The 21,836-nt window shown below is 42.6% G+C and overlaps 1 protein-coding gene across 1 annotated transcript in view; it reads left to right on the top strand.

Annotated features, from left to right (window-relative positions):
- The window catches only part of ppfia1 (PTPRF interacting protein alpha 1), a 92,721-nt gene extending 71,135 nt beyond the window's left edge, over window positions 1–21,586 (top strand). Inside the window, 8 exon segments of the mRNA XM_061707189.1 lie at window positions 132–194; window positions 3,256–3,282; window positions 11,041–11,216; window positions 11,896–11,993; window positions 13,348–13,523; window positions 14,837–14,905; window positions 15,295–15,511; window positions 20,349–21,586. Coding sequence (XP_061563173.1) covers window positions 132–194; window positions 3,256–3,282; window positions 11,041–11,216; window positions 11,896–11,993; window positions 13,348–13,523; window positions 14,837–14,905; window positions 15,295–15,511; window positions 20,349–20,410 — 888 coding nt within the window. The 3' untranslated portion in view covers window positions 20,411–21,586.
- Window positions 21,587–21,836: the final 250 nt, after the last annotated feature.

Raw genomic sequence — 21,836 nt, 5'->3', positions numbered from 1 at the left:
GGATTAACTGATTGATTAACTGATTAACTGATTAACCTGCACTAACCATTGATCTGCTTTCAGTCTAACATCAATCTGATCTTTCTCTCTTCCTCCACTTTCCCCTCTCTCGCCCGGGGTCACGTGATCAGAGCACGGGGAACGTTTGGGTCACGCATGAGGAGATGGAGCATTTGGCAGCCACGCCCCCCACGGTTAGTGGACCTGGTTCTGGCTGGGTTCTGGTCCGGTTCTGGTCCGGTTCTGGTCCGGTTCTGGTCCGGTTCTGGTCCGGTTCTGGTCCGGTTCTGGTCCGGTTCTGGTCCGGTTCTGACCCGGTTCTGGTCCGGTTCTGACCCGGTTCTGGTCCGGTTCTGACCCGGTTCTGGTCCGGTTCTGGTCCGGTTCTGGCCCGGTTCTGGCCCGGTTCTGGTCCGGTTCTGACCCGGTTCTGGTCCGGTTCTGACCCGGTTCTGGTCCGGTTCTGGTCCGGTTCTGGTCCGGTTCTGGTCCGGTTCTGGCCTCGTTTGAAGCTGCCTGAAACGAGGCGGGTCCTCCCTGGTCTCCGGTTGCCGTCGGTTACCACTAGGGGTGTAACGATACACTAATCTCACGATAACGATACGATAAAAAAGAAAGTTTCGTGAAAAAAGGCGAAATTTTCCGAACAAAAGTCGAAATGTTGACAAAAAAGGCGAAATTTTGTGAATAAAGGCAAATAAATAAACTCTGAAAAGTCCCACATGACTGTTATTGATCTTCTCCAGAGCTCAGAGCTTCAGCTGCTCCACCTGAGGTCGTAAGGAGAACCCGGTATCGTTTCATCCTCTCACCGTCGGGGACGACACAATCTTTACATCAGAAACATTGATTCCTGATCACCTGATCAGTAAAAGTTGGGAGCTCAAAACCCCCAAGAGTCCCGGGATCAAAACGACACTAGTTTCTAGAGCGAAGTCAGATTTTGGTCCGCGGGTCGAGGTCGTCACGTGATCCCGCTGCACCAATAGATGTTACTAGTAAATAATATATTCATATTACAAACCCAATATATTCATATTAATAACCCAATATATTCATATTAATAACCAATATATTCATATTAATAACCAATATATTCATATTAATAACCAATATATTCATATTAATAACCAATATATTCATATTAATAACCAATATATTCATATTAATAACCCAATATATTCATATTAATAACCCAATATATTCATATTAATAACCCAATATATTCATATTAATAACCAATATATTCATATTAATAACAATATATTCATATTAATAACCCAATATATTCATATTAATAACCCAATATATTCATATTAATAACCAATATATTCATATTAATAACCAATATATTCATATTAATAACCCAATATATTCATATTAATAACAATATATTCATATTAATAACAATATATTCATATTAATAACCAATATATTCATATTAATAACCAATATATTCATATTAATAACCCAGTATATTCATATTAATAACAATATATTCATATTAATAACCCAATATATTCATATTAATAACCAATATATTCATATTACAAACCCAATATATTCATATTAATAACAATATATTCATATTAATAACCCAGTATATTCATATTAATAACAATATATTCATATTACAAACCCAATATATTCATATTAATAACAATATATTCATATTAATAACCAATATATTCATATTAATAACCAATATATTCACATTAATAACCCAATATATTCATATTAATAACCAATATATTCATATTAATAACCAATATATTCATATTAATAACCAATATATTCATATTAATAACCCAATATATTCATATTAATAACCAATATATTCATATTAATAACCCAATATATTCATATTAATAACCCAATATATTCATATTAATAACCAATATATTCATATTAATAACCAATATATTCATATTAATAACCCAATATATTCATATTAATAACCCAATATATTCATATTAATAACCAATATATTCATATTAATAACAATATATTCATATTAATAACCCAATATATTCATATTAATAACCCAGTATATTCATATTAATAACCAATATATTCATATTAATAACCCAGTATCTGCTAACGTTTGTCGCCTCCACGACACGTATCGTGATGTTTTTGTATCGCGACATTTCGTGGCAGATATATGTATTATATATATTGTTACACCCCTAGTTACCGCGATGCTTCATGAGTGTGAGCTCAGCTGTGTTTCAGCTGCCGTCAGACCAGTTCTCTGGGTCTTTATCGATAATAGAATCTATTTTGATCTATTGCAGTTTAACATTTTAACTTCGTCATTATTTTAGGACTGGCCGTCTGGTAATTGTCTGTAAAACGTTAAGACGGCCGTCGTACTGAAGGAGCTCCTTTATTATTCTGCCGTGTACCAGACGTGTGGATAACCTGCACCGTTCTGTACCAGACGGGTGGATAACCTGCACCGTTCTGTACCAGACGGGTGTGGATAACCTGCACCGTTCTGTACCAGACGGGAGGATAACCTGCACCGTTCTGTACCAGACGGGTGGATAACCTGCACCGTTCTGTACCAGACGGTGTGGATCACCTGCACCGTTCTGTACCAGACGGGTGGATAACCTGCACCGTTCTGTACCAGACGGGTGGATAACCTGCACCGTTCTGTACCAGACGGTGTGGATAACCTGCACCGTTCTGTACCAGACGGGTGGATAACCTGCACCGTTCTGTACCAGACGGGTGGATAACCTGCACCGTTCTGTACCAGACGGGTGGATAACCTGCACCGTTCTGTACCAGACGGGTGGATAACCTGCACCGTTCTGTACCAGACGGGTGTGGATAACCTGCACCGTTCTGTACCAGACGGTGTGGATAACCTGCACCGTTCTGTACCAGACGGGTGGATAACCTGCACCGTTCTGTACCAGACGGGTGGATAACCTGCACCGTTCTGTACCAGACGGGTGGATAACCTGCACCGTTCTGTACCAGACGGGTGGATAACCTGCACCGTTCTGTACCAGACGGTGTGGATAACCTGCACCGTTCTGTACCAGACGGGTGGATAACCTGCACCGTTCTCACCATTTTTATTTTCTGTTATTTCTGTTTCATTTACGGATCTTGCTTGTTATTTTCCTTTTATTCTTTCCCAGCGAGTGTTTAGTTGGTGTTTTCTAACCGGCTCTGCTGCCTCACTAACCCCTCGTTTCTGTTCTTCTCACCACGCTCACTCTAACCACCTAACACCAGGACGACGACGAGGGCAGCTGGGCCCAGGTTTGGACACGCCCCCAAAACCCTCACCCTGTCACTTTCTCTGGGGGGGGGGGGCACACTAGACCCTCACCCTGTCACCTCTGTTCTCTGGGGGGGGGGGGCACTAGACCCTCACCCTGTCACCTCTGTTCTCTGGGGGGGGGGGGCACTAGACCCTCACCCTGTCACCTCTGTTCTCTGGGGGGGGGGGGGGGGGGCACACTAGACCCTCACCCTGTCACCTCTGTTCTCTGGGGGGGGGGGGGGGGGGGCACTAGACCGCCACACTCTGCCCAAGCAGGACTGACCCCTAAAGTCCGGCTTGTTTGGCCCGTCTGGTACAATTTAGTTCAGTTTGGTTCAGTTCAGTTCAGTTTGGCTCATTTAGTTCAGTTTGTTTCAATTTGGTCCGTTTAGTTCAGTTTGGTCCATTTGGATCAGTTTGATCCGTTTGGTTCAGTTTGGTTCAGTTTGGTTCAATTTGGTCAGTTTGGTTCAATTTGGTCCGTTTGGTTCAGTTTGGTCCATTTGGATCAGTTTGATCCGTTTGGTTCAGTTTGGTTCAGTTTGGTTCGTTTGGTTCAGTTTGGTCCGTTTGGTTTGTTTCGTTCAGTTTGGTCCGTTTGGTTCAGTTTGGTCCATTTGGTTCAGTTTGGTCCGTTTGGTTCAGTTTGGTTCGTTTAGTTCAGTTTGGCTCATTAGGTTCAGTTTGGTCCGTTTGGTTCAGTTTGGTTCGTTTAGTTCAGTTTGGTACCGTTTGGTTCAGTTTGGTTCGTTTAGTTCAGTTTGGTCCGTTTGGTTCAGTTTGGTCCATTTGGTTCAGTTTGGTCCGTTTGGTTCAGTTTGGTTCGTTTAGTTCAGTTTGGTACCGTTTGGTTCGTTTATTTCAGTTTGGTCCGTTTGGTACAGTTTGGTTCGTTTGGTTCAGTTTGGTCCATTTGGTTCACTTTGGTCCGTTTGGTTCAGTTTGGTCCGTTTGGTACAGTTTGGTACAGTTTGGTTCAGTTTGGTTCGTTTGGTTCAGTTTGGTTCGTTTGGTTCAGTTTGGTCCATTTGGTTCAGTTTGGTCCGTTTGGTTCAGTTTGGTCCGTTTGGTCCATTTGGTTCACTTTGGTCCGTTTGGTTCAGTTTGGTACAGTTTGGTTCGTTTGGTACAGTTTGGTTCAGTTTGGTACAGTTTGGTTCAGTTTGGTACAGTTTGGTTCAGTTTGGTTCGTTTGGTTCAGTTTGGTTCGTTTGGTTCAGTTTGGTTCGTTTGGTTCAGTTTGGTCCATTTGGTTCAGTTTGGTCCATTTGGTTCAGTTTGGTCTGTTTGACTTGTTTAGTTCAGTTTGGTCCGTTTGGTTCAGTTTGGTACAGTTTGGCTCATTAGGTTCAGTTTGGGTCGTTTAGTTCAGTTTGGTCCGTTTGGTTCAGTTTGGTCCATTTGGTTCAGTTTGGTCCGTTTGGTTCAGTTTGGTTTGTTTAGTTCAGTTTGGTACCGTTTGGTTCGTTTATTTCAGTTTGGTCCGTTTGGCTTGTTTGGTTCAGTTTGGTTCGTTTGGTTCAGTTTGGTCCATTTGGTTCACTTTGGTCCGTTTGGTTCAGTTTGGTTCGTTTAGTTCAGTTTGGTCCGTTTGGCTTGTTTGGTTCAGTTTGGTTCAGTTTGGTTCGTTTAGTTCAGTTTGGTCCGTTTGGCTTGTTTAGTTCAGTTTGGTACCGTTTGGTTCGTTTATTTCAGTTTGGTCCGTTTGGCTTGTTTGGTTCGTTTGGTTCAGTTTGGTTCGTTTGGTACAGTTTGGTTCTTTTGGTTCAGTTTGGTCCGTTTGGTTCAGTTTGGTTCGTTTGGTTCAGTTTGGTTCGTTTGGTTCAGTTTGGTCCATTTGGTTCAGTTTGGTCCGTTTGGTTCAGTTTGGTTCGTTTAGTTCAGTTTGGTACCGTTTGGTTCGTTTATTTCAATTTGGTCCGTTTAGTTCAGTTCAGTTTTATTTGGCTCATTAGGTTCAGTTTGGCTCGTTTGATTCAGTTTTGTTCTTCTGGCTCGTTTAGTACAGTTAGGTTCCATTTGGTTCAGTTTGGCTCGTTTAGTTGAGTTTGGGTCGTTAGGTTCAGTTTGGTACAGTTTGGTCCGTTTGGCTTGTTTTGTACCGTTTGGTTCGTTTATTTCAGTTTGGTCCGTTTGGCTTGTTTAGTTCAGTTTGGTTTAGTTTGGTACAGTTTGGCTCATTAGGTTCAGTTTGGTTCAATTTGGTCAGTTTTGTTCAATTTGGTCCGTTTGGTTCAGTTTGGTCCATTTAGTTCAGTTTGGTTCAGTTTGGTCCATTTGGTTCAGTTTGGTTCGTTTGGTTTAGTTTGGTCCGTTTGGTTCAGTTTGGTCCATTTGGTTCAGTTTGGTCCGTTTGGTTCAGTTTGGTCCGTTTGGTTCAGTTTGGTTCGTTTAGTTCAGTTTGGTACCGTTTGGTTCGTTTATTTCAGTTTGGTCCGTTTGGCTTGTTTGGTTCAGTTTGGTACAGTTTGGTTCGTTTGGTACAGTTTGGTTCAGTTTGGCTAGTTTGGTTCGTTTGGTACAGTTTGGTTCGTTTGGTACAGTTTGGTCCGTTTGGTTCAGTTTGGTCCGTTTGGTTCAGTTTGGTTCGTTTGGTTCAGTTTGGTTCGTTTGGTTCAGTTTGGTTCAGTTTGGTCCATTTGGTTCAGTTTGGTTCAGTTTGGTTCAATTTGGTCAGTTTGGTTCAATTTGGTCCGTTTGGTTCAGTTTGGTCCATTTGGATCAGTTTGATCCGTTTGGTTCAGTTTGGTTCAGTTTGGTTCGTTTGGTTCAGTTTGGTCCGTTTGGTTTGTTTCGTTCAGTTTGGTCCGTTTGGTTCAGTTTGGTCCATTTGGTTCAGTTTGGTCCGTTTGGTTCAGTTTGGTTCGTTTAGTTCAGTTTGGCTCATTAGGTTCAGTTTGGTCCGTTTGGTTCAGTTTGGTTCGTTTAGTTCAGTTTGGTACCGTTTGGTTCAGTTTGGTTCGTTTAGTTCAGTTTGGTCCGTTTGGTTCAGTTTGGTCCATTTGGTTCAGTTTGGTCCGTTTGGTTCAGTTTGGTTCGTTTAGTTCAGTTTGGTACCGTTTGGTTCGTTTATTTCAGTTTGGTCCGTTTGGTACAGTTTGGTTCGTTTGGTTCAGTTTGGTCCATTTGGTTCACTTTGGTCCGTTTGGTTCAGTTTGGTCCGTTTGGTACAGTTTGGTACAGTTTGGTTCAGTTTGGTTCGTTTGGTTCAGTTTGGTTCGTTTGGTTCAGTTTGGTCCATTTGGTTCAGTTTGGTCCGTTTGGTTCAGTTTGGTCCGTTTGGTCCATTTGGTTCACTTTGGTCCGTTTGGTTCAGTTTGGTACAGTTTGGTTCGTTTGGTACAGTTTGGTTCAGTTTGGTACAGTTTGGTTCAGTTTGGTACAGTTTGGTTCAGTTTGGTTCAGTTTGGTTCGTTTGGTTCGTTTGGTTCAGTTTGGTTCGTTTGGTTCAGTTTGGTCCATTTGGTTCAGTTTGGTCCATTTGGTTCAGTTTGGTCTGTTTGACTTGTTTAGTTCAGTTTGGTCCGTTTGGTTCAGTTTGGTACAGTTTGGCTCATTAGGTTCAGTTTGGGTCGTTTAGTTCAGTTTGGTCCGTTTGGTTCAGTTTGGTCCATTTGGTTCAGTTTGGTCCGTTTGGTTCAGTTTGGTTTGTTTAGTTCAGTTTGGTACCGTTTGGTTCGTTTATTTCAGTTTGGTCCGTTTGGCTTGTTTGGTTCAGTTTGGTTCGTTTGGTTCAGTTTGGTCCATTTGGTTCACTTTGGTCCGTTTGGTTCAGTTTGGTTCGTTTAGTTCAGTTTGGTCCGTTTGGCTTGTTTGGTTCAGTTTGGTTCAGTTTGGTTCGTTTAGTTCAGTTTGGTCCGTTTGGCTTGTTTAGTTCAGTTTGGTACCGTTTGGTTCGTTTATTTCAGTTTGGTCCGTTTGGCTTGTTTGGTTCGTTTGGTTCAGTTTGGTTCGTTTGGTACAGTTTGGTTCTTTTGGTTCAGTTTGGTCCGTTTGGTTCAGTTTGGTTCGTTTGGTTCAGTTTGGTTCGTTTGGTTCAGTTTGGTCCATTTGGTTCAGTTTGGTCCGTTTGGTTCAGTTTGGTTCGTTTAGTTCAGTTTGGTACCGTTTGGTTCGTTTATTTCAATTTGGTCCGTTTAGTTCAGTTCAGTTTTATTTGGCTCATTAGGTTCAGTTTGGCTCGTTTGATTCAGTTTTGTTCTTCTGGCTCGTTTAGTACAGTTAGGTTCCATTTGGTTCAGTTTGGCTCGTTTAGTTGAGTTTGGGTCGTTAGGTTCAGTTTGGTACAGTTTGGTCCGTTTGGCTTGTTTTGTACCGTTTGGTTCGTTTATTTCAGTTTGGTCCGTTTGGCTTGTTTAGTTCAGTTTGGTTTAGTTTGGTACAGTTTGGCTCATTAGGTTCAGTTTGGTTCAATTTGGTCAGTTTTGTTCAATTTGGTCCGTTTGGTTCAGTTTGGTCCATTTAGTTCAGTTTGGTTCAGTTTGGTCCATTTGGTTCAGTTTGGTTCGTTTGGTTTAGTTTGGTCCGTTTGGTTCAGTTTGGTCCATTTGGTTCAGTTTGGTCCGTTTGGTTCAGTTTGGTCCGTTTGGTTCAGTTTGGTTCGTTTAGTTCAGTTTGGTACCGTTTGGTTCGTTTATTTCAGTTTGGTCCGTTTGGCTTGTTTGGTTCAGTTTGGTACAGTTTGGTTCGTTTGGTACAGTTTGGTTCAGTTTGGCTAGTTTGGTTCGTTTGGTACAGTTTGGTTCGTTTGGTACAGTTTGGTCCGTTTGGTTCAGTTTGGTCCGTTTGGTTCAGTTTGGTTCGTTTGGTTCAGTTTGGTTCGTTTGGTTCAGTTTGGTTCGTTTAGTTCGTTTAGTTCAGTTTGGTACCGTTTGGTTCGTTTATTTCAATTTGGTCCGTTTAGTTCAGTTCGGTTTTATTTGGCTCATTAGGTTCAGTTTGGCTCGTTTGATTCAGTTTTGTTCTTCTGGCTCGTTTAGTACAGTTAGGTTCCATTTGGTTCAGTTTGGCTCGTTTAGTTGAGTTTGGGTCGTTAGGTTCAGTTTGGTACAGTTTGGTCCGTTTGGCTTGTTTTGTACCGTTTGGTTCGTTTATTTCAGTTTGGTCCGTTTGGCTTGTTTAGTTCAGTTTGGTTTAGTTTGGTACAGTTTGGCTCATTAGGTTCAGTTTGGTTCGTTTAGTTGAGTTTGGTCCGTTTGGTTCAGTTTGGTTAGTTTGGTCTGTTTGGCTTGTTTAGTTCCGTTTGGTTCATTTTGGTACAGTTTGGCTCATTAGGTTCAGTTTGGTCCGTTTGGTTTAATTTGGTCTGTTTGGCTTGTTTAGTTCAGTTTGGTTGAGTTTGGTCCGTTTAGTTCAGTTTGGTTCAGTTTGGTCCGTTTGATTCAGTTTGGTTCGTTTAGTTCAGTTTGGTACCGTTTGGTTCGTTTAGTTCAGTTTAGTCCGTTTAGTTCAGTTTGGTTCAGTTTGGTCCGTTTGATTCAGTTTGGTACAGTTTGGCTCATTAGGTTCAGTTTGGTTCGTTTAGTTCAGTTTGGTCCGTTTAGTTCAGTTTGGTTCAGTTTGGTCCGTTTGATTCAGTTTGGTACAGTTTGGCTCATTAGGTTCAGTTTGGTTCGTTTAGTTCAGTTTGGTTCAGTTTGGTTCGTTTAGTTCAGTTTAGTCCGTTTGGGTTGTTTGGTTTCAGTTTGGCTCGTTTGATTCAGTTTGGCTCGTTTGATTCAGTTTTGTTCTTCTGGCTCGTTTAGTTCAGTTTGGCTCATTAGGTTCAGTTTGGTCCGTTTGGTTCAGTTTGGTTCGTTTAGTTCAGTTTGGTACCGTTTGGTTCAGTTTGGTTCGTTTAGTTCAGTTTGGTCCGTTTGGTTCAGTTTGGTCCATTTGGTTCAGTTTGGTCCGTTTGGTTCAGTTTGGTTCGTTTAGTTCAGTTTGGTACCGTTTGGTTCGTTTATTTCAGTTTGGTCCGTTTGGCTTGTTTGGTTCAGTTTGGTTCAGTTTGGTACAGTTTGGTTCAGTTTGGTTCGTTTGGTTCAGTTTGGTTTGTTTAGTTCAGTTTGGTCCGTTTGGTTCAGTTTGGTTCGTTTGGTTCAGTTTGGTTCGTTTTGTTCAGTTTGGTCCATTTGGTTCAGTTTGGTTCGTTTAGTTCAGTTTGGTTCGTTTATTTCAATTTGGTTCGTTTAGTTCAGTTCGGTTTTATTTGGCTCATTAGGTTCAGTTTGGCTCGTTTGATTCAGTTTTGTTCTTCGGGCTCGTTTAGTACAGTTAGGTTCCATTTGGTTCAGTTTGGCTCGTTTAGTTGAGTTTGGCTCATTAGGTTCAGTTTGGTTCAGTTTGGTCAGTTTGGTTCAGTTTGGTTCATTTAGTTCAGAGCCTGAGGGGAGGGGGAGGAGCCTGATGGGGAGGAGCCTGAGAGTCTGGTGGAGACGAGGCTTTGCTGGGTTTTACAGCAGCAGAACTCGTGACCTCTGACCCCTGACCCCTCACAGTCGGCCTGTGAGGGGTCAGGGGTCACGACCTCTGACCCTCCATCTCTATCCCTGGTTATTGATCTGAGAGTTTAGAGGTTATTTAGTCCAATAATTAAAGAATCGGTCACAAAACTGTTTTTATCTCTTGGAAATACAAACGTTTGATCAGGGAGGTTTCCTGACGGAGATCATCTCAAAAATAAAGAGGAATATAGATTAAAACATATATTTAAAAGAAAAACAAAGTAGTAAAAACCACTATTGATATAATTATTAGTGTTTGATGTCCAGGACAGTGTCAGACGTGATGAATTAAGTTGATCAGTTTATAATTAAACGTATTTGTATTAATTTTATATAAACTGATTAAATGCAGATCAGGATGGATGGATGAAAGGATGGATGGATGGATGGATGGATGGATGGATGAAAGGATGGATGGATGGATGGATGGATGGATGGATGGATGGATGATGGAATAAAGCATTAAAACCAGCTTAAATGATTACTAACCCTTTTTGTTACCTTCATTCATCAAAATCGGTGGTTCAAGTCCAGAAACTACCGTATTGTCCCGAATATAAGACAACCCTCTTTTTCAAGACTCAAGTTTGAAAAAAGACTTTTTGAACACCAAATTCACTTTTTATACAGAAAATAATGACAGTACATCTGAAACAAATGATTATAACAATATATTGGAGAGAAAAAGCCTGTTATTTTGCCTCATTAAACCATCATGTTGAAGTTTGCATCATAACTTCTCCTCAGCTGCCGGTTCACCTGCCGATCTTCACCCACTTTTCTCCTGATTGGAGAAACTACGTTTCTCCACTTTCTGTTATCTCTTCTCTTATTTTCTTCTTTTTTCTTTCTTATACTATTTTTATTTTTCCTCTTCGTGACAGGGGTTGGCTTTGTCCTGGGGAGTTTAGTTCAGCATTGGCTTTAAAGATATCTGGCTCCATCTAGCGTTGTGATGGGTATAACGTCTAGACCCCGAATGTAAGACGACCCCCACTTTTTCAGTCTTTCAATGTAAAAAACACCGTCTTATATTCAGGCCAATACGGTAATTAATTGTGATGGAACTAAAACCACATGAAAAGCCCAGAGTCTTTACTCTCAGAAATAAACTAGCATCAACGTGACATCACACTTCCTCCTCGGTGTAATTAGTGAGTGATGAATAATCCGGGCGTTGATCTCTGACGTTGATCTCTGACGTGTCTCCCTGACGTGTCTCCGGGTCTCTGACGTTGATCTCTGACGTGTCTCCGTCTCCCCCCCCAGACTCTGGCCTACGGGGACATGAACCACGAGTGGATCGGGAACGAGTGGCTGCCGGGCCTGGGCCTGCCCCAGTACCGGTCCTACTTCATGGAGTCTCTGGTGGACGCCCGGATGCTGGACCACCTGACCAAGAAGGACCTGCGGGGCCAGCTCAAGATGGTGGACAGCTTCCACAGGTGAGTTAGCCCCGCCCCCTGGTCCCTAGCCCCGCCCCCTAACCGCTCAAGATGGTGGACAGTTTCCACAGGTGAGTTAGCCCCGCCCCCTGGAGGCCCCGCCCACTAACAGCTGAAGATGGTGGATAGCTTCCACAGGTGAGTTAGCCCCTCCCCCTGGTCTTAGCCCCGCCCCCTGTAGGCCCCGCCCCCTAACCGCTCAAGATGGTGGATAGCTTCCACAGGTGAGTTAGCCCTGGCCCCGCCCCCTGGTCCTAGCCCCGCCCCCTGTAGGCCCCGCCCCCTAACCGCTCAAGATGGTGGACAGTTTCCACAGGTGAGTTAGCCCTGGCCCCGCCCCCTGGTCCTAGCCCCGCCCCCTGTAGGCCCCGCCCCCTAACAGCTGAAGATGGTGGACAGCTTCCACAGGTGAGTTAGCCCCGCCCCCTGGTCCCTAGCCCCCGTGGAGAGACGGCGCCGGAGGCCCCAACTGACCCGGTTGTGGTTCTGGTTCTGACCCGGTTCTGGTTCTGACGTGGTTCTGGTTCTGATCCGGTTCTGTTGGTTCTGACCTGGTTCTGACCCGGTTCTGGTTCTGACCCGGTTCTGTTGGTTCTGACCTGGTTCTGACCCGGTTCTGGTTCTGACCCGGTTCTGTTGGTTCTGACCTGGTTCTGACCCGGTTCTGTTGGTTCTGCAGGAACAGCTTCCAGTGCGGGGTCATGTGTCTGCGGAGACTGAACTACGACAGGAAGGAGCTGGAGAGACGGAGGGAGGAGTCCACGCTGGACCAGCAAGGTAACAATGCTACGCTATCGCTACGCTACAGCTACGCTACACTGCGTTAGCATTAGCTCTGCCCTTAAACACTCATATATACCGATATTCAGAGGGAGGAGTCGACGCTGGACCAGCAAGGTAACCGCCGCTACGCTACCGCTACGCAGCGTTAGCATTAGCTCTGCCCTGAAACACTCCCCGCTGAGACCCGGTCTAGACCTAGGCCTGATACACAGATCTCACCATACCATATATGTCAGGATGTGTCAGATATATATCACGATATTCAGATATATATCACGATATTCAGATATATATCACGATATTCAAATATATATCACGATATTCAGATATATATATCACGATATTCAGATATATATCACGATATTCAGATATATATCACGATATTCAGATATATATATCACGATATTCAGATATATATATCACGATATTCAGATATATATCACGATATTCAGATATATATCACGATATTCAGATATATATCACGATATTCAGATATATATATCACGATATTCAGATATATATCACGATATTCAGGTATATATCACGATATTCAGATATATACATCACGATATTCAGATATATATATATCACGATAGTCAGGTATATATCACGATATTCAGATATATATCACGATATTCAGATATATATCATGATATTCAGATATATATATCACGATATTCAGGTATATATCACGATATTCAGATATATATCATGATATTCAGATATCACGATATTCAGATATATATCATGATATTCAGATATCACGATATTCAGATATATATCATGATATTCAGATATATATATCACGATATTCAGATATATATATCACGATATTCAGATATATATATCACGATATTCAGGTATATATCAGGATATTCAGATATATATCAGGATATTCAGATATATATATCATGATATTCAGGTATATATCACGATATTCAGATATATATCACGATATTCAGATATATATCATGATATTCAGATATATATATATCACGATATTCAGGTATATATCACGATATTCAGATATATATCAGGATATTGAGGTATATATCACGATATTGAGGTATATATCACGATATTCAGGTATATATCACGATATTCAGGTATATATCACGATATTCAGGTATATATCACGATATTCAGGTATATATCACGATATTGAGGTATATATCACAATATTCAGGTATATATCAGGATATTCAGAGGGAGGAGTTGCAGCAGGAGCAGCAAGGTAACCAACGCCGCTGCCTCGCCGCTCTTCTCTGAGACGCTGCTTGTCCTTTCAGATGTTCTGGTGTGGAGTAACGAGCGGGTCGTCTCCTGGTGTTTTATTTGATTGTTTCAGATGTTCTGGTGTGGAGTAATGAGCGGGTCGTCTCCTGGGTCCAGAGCATCGGCCTGAAGGAATACAGCGCTAACCTGTACGAGCACGGCGTCCACGGGGCGCTGATCGCCCTGGACGAAACCTTCGACCACAACGCCATGGCGCTGCTGCTGCAGATCCCCACGCAGAACACCCAGGTACTGACCCGGTTCACCACGCAGAACACTCAGGTACCAGAACACTCAGGTACCGACCAGGTATCAGACCCGGTTCAATCCCCACGCAGAACACCCAGGTAATAATAATAATTCGGTATTCAGGTATATATCACGATATTCAGATATATATATCACGATATTCAGGTATATATCACGATATTCAGATATATATATCACGATATTCAGGTATATATCACGATATTCAGATATATATATCACGATATTCAGGTATATATCACGATATTCAGATATATATATCACGATATTCAGGTATATATCACGATATTCAGATATATATATCACGATATTCAGGTATATATCACGATATTCAGGTATGTATCACGATATTCAGGTATATATCACGATATTCAGATATATATCACGATATTCAGATATATATCATGATATTCAGGTATACATCATGATATTCAGGTATATATATCATGATATTCATGTATATATATCACGATATTCAGATATATATCATGATATTCAGGTATATATCACGATATTCAGATATATATCACGATATTCAGATATATATCATGATATTAGATATCATGATATTCAGGTATATATCACGATATTCAGGTATATATCACGATATTCAGATATATATCACGATATTCAGATATATATCATGATATTCAGATATATATCACGATATTCAGATATATATCATGATATTCAGGTATATATCACGATATTCAGGTATATATCACGATATTCAGATATATATCACGATATTCAGATATATATCATGATATTCAGATATATATCACGATATTCAGATATATATCATGATATTCAGGTATATATCACGATATTCAGATATATATCACGATATTCAGATATATATCATGATATTAGATATCACGATATTCAGGTATACATCACGATATTCAGGTATATATCACGATATTCAGATATATATCATGATATTAGATATATATCATGATATTCAGATATATATCACGATATTCAGATATATATCATGATATTCAGATATATATATATATATATATATATATATATCTATATATATATATATATATATCACGATATTCAGATATATATCACGATATTCATATATATATATATATATATATATATATATATATATATATATATATATATATATATATATATATATATATAATGTGATATTGGATATATATCACGTATATCACATATTCAGCCGATACAATTCGATGCGATTGTATATAATCGATACACTTCCATACCCTGGTTGGTTCCTCCACCGTGTGCTGATGGTGTTTCCATGGTTACAGGCCCGGGCGGCGCTGGAGCGGGAGTACAACGGTCTGCTGGGCGGAGCCACGGACCGCAGGATGGAGGAGGTGAGAACCAGAACCAGGACCTGGTCTAGAGCCAGAACTGGTCCAGGACCAGGACCTGGTCTAGAGCCAGAACTGGTCCAGGACCAGGACCAGGTCTAGAGCCAGAACTGGTCCAGGACCAGGACCTGGTCTAGAGCCAGAACTGGTCCAGGACCAGGACCTGGTCTAGAGCCAGAACTGGTCCAGGACCAGGACCTGGTCTAGAGCCAGAACTGGTCCAGGACCAGGACCTGGTCTAGAGCCAGAACTGGTCCAGGACCAGGACCTGGTCTAGAGCCAGAACTGGTCCAGGACCAGGACCAGGACCAGGTCTAGAGCCAGAACTGGTCCAGCTCTAGAAACCCCCCAGAACCCCTGAAGTTCCCCCTCTCACCCCGTCTCCCCCCCAGGAGGACGATAAGAACTTCCGCCGGGCCCCGTCCTGGAGGAAGAAGTTCCGGCCCAAGGACGTGAGGGGCGGGGCCGGGGGCGGGGCCATGGGAGTGGGCGGGGCCATGGGAGTGGGCGGGGCCATGGGCGGGGCCGACACCCTCCCCCACAACTTCAGGGTGACGAGCAGCGGCGGGGGGGCGTCTCCGTCCTCACAGCCCAAGAGGAGCCTGGACGGTAAGAGGGGTGTGTGTGTGTGTGTGTGTGTGTGTGTGTGTGTGTGTGTGTGTGTGTGTGTGTGTGTGTGTGTGTGTGTGTGTGTGTGTGTGTCAGTACCAGAACACTACGGTGGTCGAGACCCGCCATTGCTAAAAATAAAAGTAACGCTGCAAACAGAAACAAACGCTGCTGCAAATAAAATAAAACGACACAAATAAAAAAGCCACAACGGAAGTGAATTCCCAGGGACTGTTTTTGACGAAGCACCGGCGTTTTTGGCCTAACACCCCTGACCGGTTCCTAGGGGCCTTTTGTTCCTTAGTCCTTCGGTTCCTCGGTTATTCTCGAAATTTATTCCTCGAAATTTCAACGAAATTTATTCTTGAGATTTTGATGAAATGTATTCTCAAAATTTCGACAAAATTTATTCTCGAAATTTCGACTTTATTCACTTTATTCCCCGCCTCCTCTCCTAGCACAACAGTAAGCCCCGCCCCCTCTCCTAGCACAGCGTTAAGTTGAACTTTATTCTCGAAATGTCGACAAAAATTTATCCTCGATATTTTGACCAAATTCTCAAAATGTATTCCTCGAAATTTCGACGAAATGTATTCTCGAAATTTCGACGAAATTTATTCTCGAAATTTCGACGAAATTTATTCTCGAAATTTCGACTTTATTCACTTTATTCCCCGCCTCCTCTCCTAGCACAGCGTTAAGTTGAACTTTATTCTCGAAATTTAGTTTTTGGCCTAACACATTAAGAATTACACGTAGTGACGTTGAACACTAACCTTTTCACTTATTTTCTCGTTCGTTGTTCTTCTTATTCCTCCTTCTTATTTCTTCCTTTTCACTTACGTCCTCTTCGTCTTCTTCTCCTCTCACGTAAAAAACGCCGGTGCATCAGCAAAAATAGTCCCCGGTAATTCACTTCCGTTGTGGCTTTTTTATTTGCGTCGTTTTTTTTTAAATTTGCAGTGGCGTTTATTTTATTTGCAGTGGCGTTTATTTTATTTGCAGCTGGGTTTATTTTATCTGCAGCTGGGTTTATTTTATTTGCAGCTGGGTTTATTTTATTTGCAGCGGGAGGGTCCCCGGGTTCGGCCGGTGCGCCGGGTGTTGGTGGGGGGGGTTTCTTTTTATTTGCAGCGTTTCTTTTATTTTCAGCAATGGCGGGTCTCGGCCACCGTAACTCCTGCGTTGAACGGGTCGTTAGACGCCTCACCCACTAATACACGCTTGTTTACCCAGAATGCAACACTGGGGGGTTCCTAGGGGCCTTTGGTTCCTTAGTCCTTTTGTTCCTTAGTCCTTTTGTTCCTTAGTCCTTTGGTTCCTTAGTCCTTTGGTTCCTTAGTCCTTTGGTTCCTTAGTCCTTTTGTTCCTTAGTCCTTTTGTTCCTTAGTCCTTTTGTTCCTTAGTCCTTTGGTTCCTTAGTCCTTTTGTTCCTTAGTCCTTTGGTTCCTTAGTCCTTTTGTTCCTTAGTCCTTTGGTTCCTTAGTCCTTTGGTTCCTTAGTCCTTTTGTTCCTTAGTCCTTTGGTTCCTTAGTCCTTTTGTTCCTTAGTCCTTTGGTTCCTTAGTCTTCTGGTTCCTTAGTCCTTTGGTTCCTTAGTCCTTTTGTTCCTTAGTCCTTTGGTTCCTTAGTCCTTTGGTTCCTTAGTCCTTTGGTTCCTTAGTCCTTTTGTTCCTTAGTCCTTTTGTTCCTTAGTCCTTTTGTTCCTTAGTCCTTTGGTTCCTTAGTCCTTTGGTTCCTTAGTCCTTTGGTTCCTTAGTCCTTTGGTTCCTTAGTCCTTTGGTTCCTTAGTCCTTTGGTTCCTTAGTCTTCTGGTTCCTCGGCCTTTCGGCTCCTTACTCCTTCGGTTCCTCGGTTCCCCCCTGGCTGCTACCACTACCACAGGCTGCTCTGCTGCTACTGCTGCTGATGTTACCATGGTAACAGCTACTGCTGCTGTTACCATGGTAACAGCTGCTACTGCTTGACTAATGGCATGTTGTTTCTGCATGTGATTTCCTCCAACTCGCTGCAGGAAGTCAGTGTGTCCAACGTCTCGACTCGGCCGCCGTCAGGACGTACTCCTGCTAGCACACGGTAAGCCCCGCCCCCTATCCTGCTAGCACACGGTAAGCCCCGCCCCCTCTCCTGCTAGCACACGGTAAGCCCCGCCCCCTCTCCTGCTAGCACACGGTAAGCCCCTCTCCTGCTAGCACACGGTAAGCCCCGCCCCCTATCCTGCTAGCACCACGGTTAGCCCCGCCCCTCTCCTAGCACACAGCGTTAAGCCCCGCCCCCTCTCCTAGCACAGCGTTAAGTCGAACTTTATTCTCAAAATGTATTCTCGAAATTTCGACGAAATGTATTCTCGAAATTTCAACAAAATGTATTCTCGAAATTTCGACAAAATTTATTCTCGATATTTGGACGAAATTTATTCTCGAAATTTCGACGAAGTTTACATTAAGCCCCGGTCCCTCTCCTAGCACAGCGTTAAGTCGAATTTTATTCTCGAAATTTCGACGAATTTTATTCTCGAAATTTCGACGAATTTTATTTTCGAAATATCAACGAAATGTATTCCTCGAAATTTCAACGAAATGTATTCTCGAAATTTCGACGAAATTTACATTAAGCCCCGGTCCCTCTCCTAGCACAGTGTTAAGTCGAATTTTATTCTCGAAATTTCGACGAATTTTATTTTCGAAATTTCAACGAAATTTATTCCTCGAAATTTCAACGAAATTTATTCTCGAAATTTCGACTTTATTCACCTTATTCCCTGTCTCCTCTCCTAGCACAACAGTAAGCCCCGCCCCCTCTCCTAGCACAGCGTTAAGTCGAATTTTATTCTCTAAATTTTGACGAAATGTATTCTCGAGATTTTGACGAATTTTATTCTCGAAATTTCAACGGAATTTATTCTCGAAATTTCGACGAAATTTATTCTTGAAATTTCGACTTTATTCACTTTATTCCCCGCCTCCTCTCCTAGCACAGCGGTAAGCCCCGCCCCCTCTCCTAGCACAGCGTTAAGTCGAACTTTATTCTCAAAATGTATTCTCGAAATTTCGACGAAATGTATTCTCGAAATTTCGACGAAATGTATTCTCGAAATTTCAACAAAATGTATTCTCGAAATTTCGACAAAATTTATTCTCGATATTTAGACGAAATTTATTCTTGATATTTCGACGAAATTTATTCTCGAAATTTCGACGAAGTTTACATTAAGCCCCGGTCCCTCTCCTAGCACAGCGTTAAGTCGAATTTTATTCTCGAAATTTCGACGAATTTTATTCTCGAAATTTCGACGAATTTTATTTTCGAAATTTCAACGAAATTTATTCCTCGAAATTTCAACGAAATGTATTCTCGAAATTTCGACGAAACTTACATTAAGCCCCGGTCCCTCTCCTAGCACAGCGTTAAGTCGAATTTAATTCTCGAAATTTCAATGAATTTTATTTTCGAAATTTCAACGAAATTTATTCCTCGAAATTTCAACAAAATGTATTCTCGAAATTTCGACGAAATTTACATTAAGCTCCGGTCCCTCTCCTAGCACAGCGTTAAGTCGAATTTTATTCTCGAAATTTCGACGAATTTTATTTTCGAAATTTCAACGAAATTTATTCCTCGAAATTTCGACTTTATTCACCTTATTCCCTGTCTCCTCTCCTAGCACAACAGTAAGCCCCGCCCCCTCTCCTAGCACAGCGTTAAGTCGAATTTTATTCTCTAAATTTTGACGAAATGTATTCTCGAGATTTTGACGAATTTTATTCTCGAAATTTCAACGGAATTTATTCTCGAAATTTCGACGAAATTTATTCTTGAAATTTCGACTTTATTCACTTTATTCCCCGCCTCCTCTCCTAGCACAGCGGTGAGCCCCGCCCCCTCTCCTAGCACAGCGTTAAGTCGAACTTTATTCTCAAAATGTATTCTCGAAATTTCGACGAAATGTATTCTCGAAATTTCGACGAAATGTATTCTCGAAATTTCAACAAAATGTATTCTCGAAATTTCGACAAAATTTATTCTCGATATTTGGACGAAATTTATTCTTGATATTTCGACGAAATTTATTCTCGAAATTTCGACGAAGTTTACATTAAGCCCCGGTCCCTCTCCTAGCACAGCGTTAAGTCGAATTTTATTCTCGAAATTTCGACGAATTTTATTCTCGAAATTTCGACGAATTTTATTTTCGAAATTTCAACGAAATTTATTCCTCGAAATTTCAACGAAATGTATTCTCGAAATTTCGACGAAACTTACATTAAGCCCCGGTCCCTCTTCTAGCACAGCGTTAAGTCGAATTTAATTCTCGAAATTTCAATGAATTTTATTTTCGAAATTTCAACGAAATTTATTCCTCGAAATTTCAACGAAATTTATTCTCGAAATTTCGACTTTAGTCACCTTATTCCCTGTCTCCTCTCCTAGCACAACAGTAAGCCCCGCCCCCTCTCCTAGCACAGCGTTAAGTCGAATTTTATTCTCTAAATTTTGACGAAATGTATTCTCGAGATTTTGACGAATTTTATTCTCGAAATTTCAACGAAATTTATTCTCGAAATTTCGACGAAATTTATTCTCGAAATTTCGACGAAATTTATTCTCGAAATTTCGACTTTATTCACTTTATTCCCCGCCCCCTCTCCTAGCAGCAGCTTCTCTTCCTGCAGGTGTCGCCGTAGTAACGCACGTCTACGCCTCTTTCCTTGTCTGTCCCCCGTCGTCCATCACCGCCCCCCCCCCCCCACCTGTCCCCCCGTCTCTGTCCCCCCTCACGTGTCCCCCCCCCCTCAACCCCCAAACCCCGTCTCAGTTTGTCCTCATTATTTCTATAGGTAACCGCTGGTCCGAGGACGATGGAGAATTCCCCGCCTTCAAGACCCGGATGACCAACTGAAGACCTGGACCCCCCAGGAACCCCCTCCCACCCCAGAACCCCCAGGAACCAGACCTGGACCCCCAGGAACCCCCCCCCCCCACCCCAGAACCCCCAGGAACCAGACCTGGACCCCCCAGGAACCCCCCCCCCCCACCCCAGAACCCCCAGGAACCAGACCTGGACCCCCATCAAGACCCGACCCCCCAGGACTCGTCTCCGTCGACGGTTTTAGATGTTTTTTCTGTGTTTTCTAAGAAGATCCATTGATTCTCCGCTAAGTTTGACGGAAGTGAAGTTTGTATATTTCTACCAGCAGATACTTTATCTAATCTTTTTATATCTATAATCCTGATTTTATGAGCAGATGTAAGTTTTGTTTTCTCCTCTGATTCTGGAACTCTAATCTCTAAGTGACTTTGATACGCGTTAAAGACTTAAATCACTCCCCGCTGCGGCTTTTTAACCCTTTTTGTAGCCAATGAGCTTTTTTAACTCTTTATTTTATGATTTTATTACGGCCGTGGCCTCCTCTTATACCAAAATAAACCGATTATAAGCCATATATCGTAGCAGGAAGGAGTCGCGGGGCCGTTTGCAGGCCCCGCCCCCAGCCGTGGCCCCGCCCCCAGCCGTGGCCCCGCCCCCTCTCACCTGGAGAGCCGCTCGGACGCCGGTCCGAACACGGCGCCTCCTTGGACGGACCAAGTTCAGCGAGGCTTCGGCCGCCGCGACCTCTGCGTGACCTCACCGTGACCTCACTGTGACCCCGGGGGCTCCTGACCCCGGAGGCTCCGCCCCCCTGACCCCGGAGGCTCCGCCCCCTCACCTTTTTAAACATTTCATCCGGAGCCTCGACTTTCTCCTCATCTCTTATTTATTATCTATCACGCTCCACGTCTCGTCGCTTCCTGTTCTTCTGAGGCCACGCCCCCTCCCCTGGCCACGCCCCCACGTCTGAACTCAGCACGGTTCCACCGGGTCGCCGCGGCGACAGCTCCGGCCGGTCGTCGCGGCGACCGCTCTGGCCGGTCGTCGCGGCGACGGAGCGTCTCCCGTAGCGTAGCTAGCGTTTGTGGTTTAATCTCTGTCGTCGCCGTGTAACTGATGTACAGACGAGTTACTTATAAACTATTTTTATCACAGTATTATTTATTGCTTACTTTCAATAAAATACTGAAACTTATTTTCACTGCAGTTTGAACGACTGAAGCGTCTGATTATTGATCCTTCACACACACACACACACAAACACACACACACGCGCACACACACGTGAATAATGTTCTTACTGGTGAATAATAATATTACTGGTGAATAACGTTATTACTGGTGAATAATAATGTTCTTACTGGTGAATAATAATGTTCTTACTGGTGAATAATGATATTACTGGTGAATAATGTTATTAATGTTATTACTGGTGAATAACGTTGAAGGCGTTAGT

Source organism: Cololabis saira, chromosome 2, assembly GCF_033807715.1.
Source record: "Cololabis saira isolate AMF1-May2022 chromosome 2, fColSai1.1, whole genome shotgun sequence".
In the NCBI taxonomy this organism is placed as follows: Eukaryota; Metazoa; Chordata; class Actinopteri; order Beloniformes; family Belonidae; genus Cololabis; species Cololabis saira.
The sequence above is the reverse complement of the archived record's forward strand: the minus strand, read 5'-3'. Positions and strand labels throughout refer to the sequence as shown.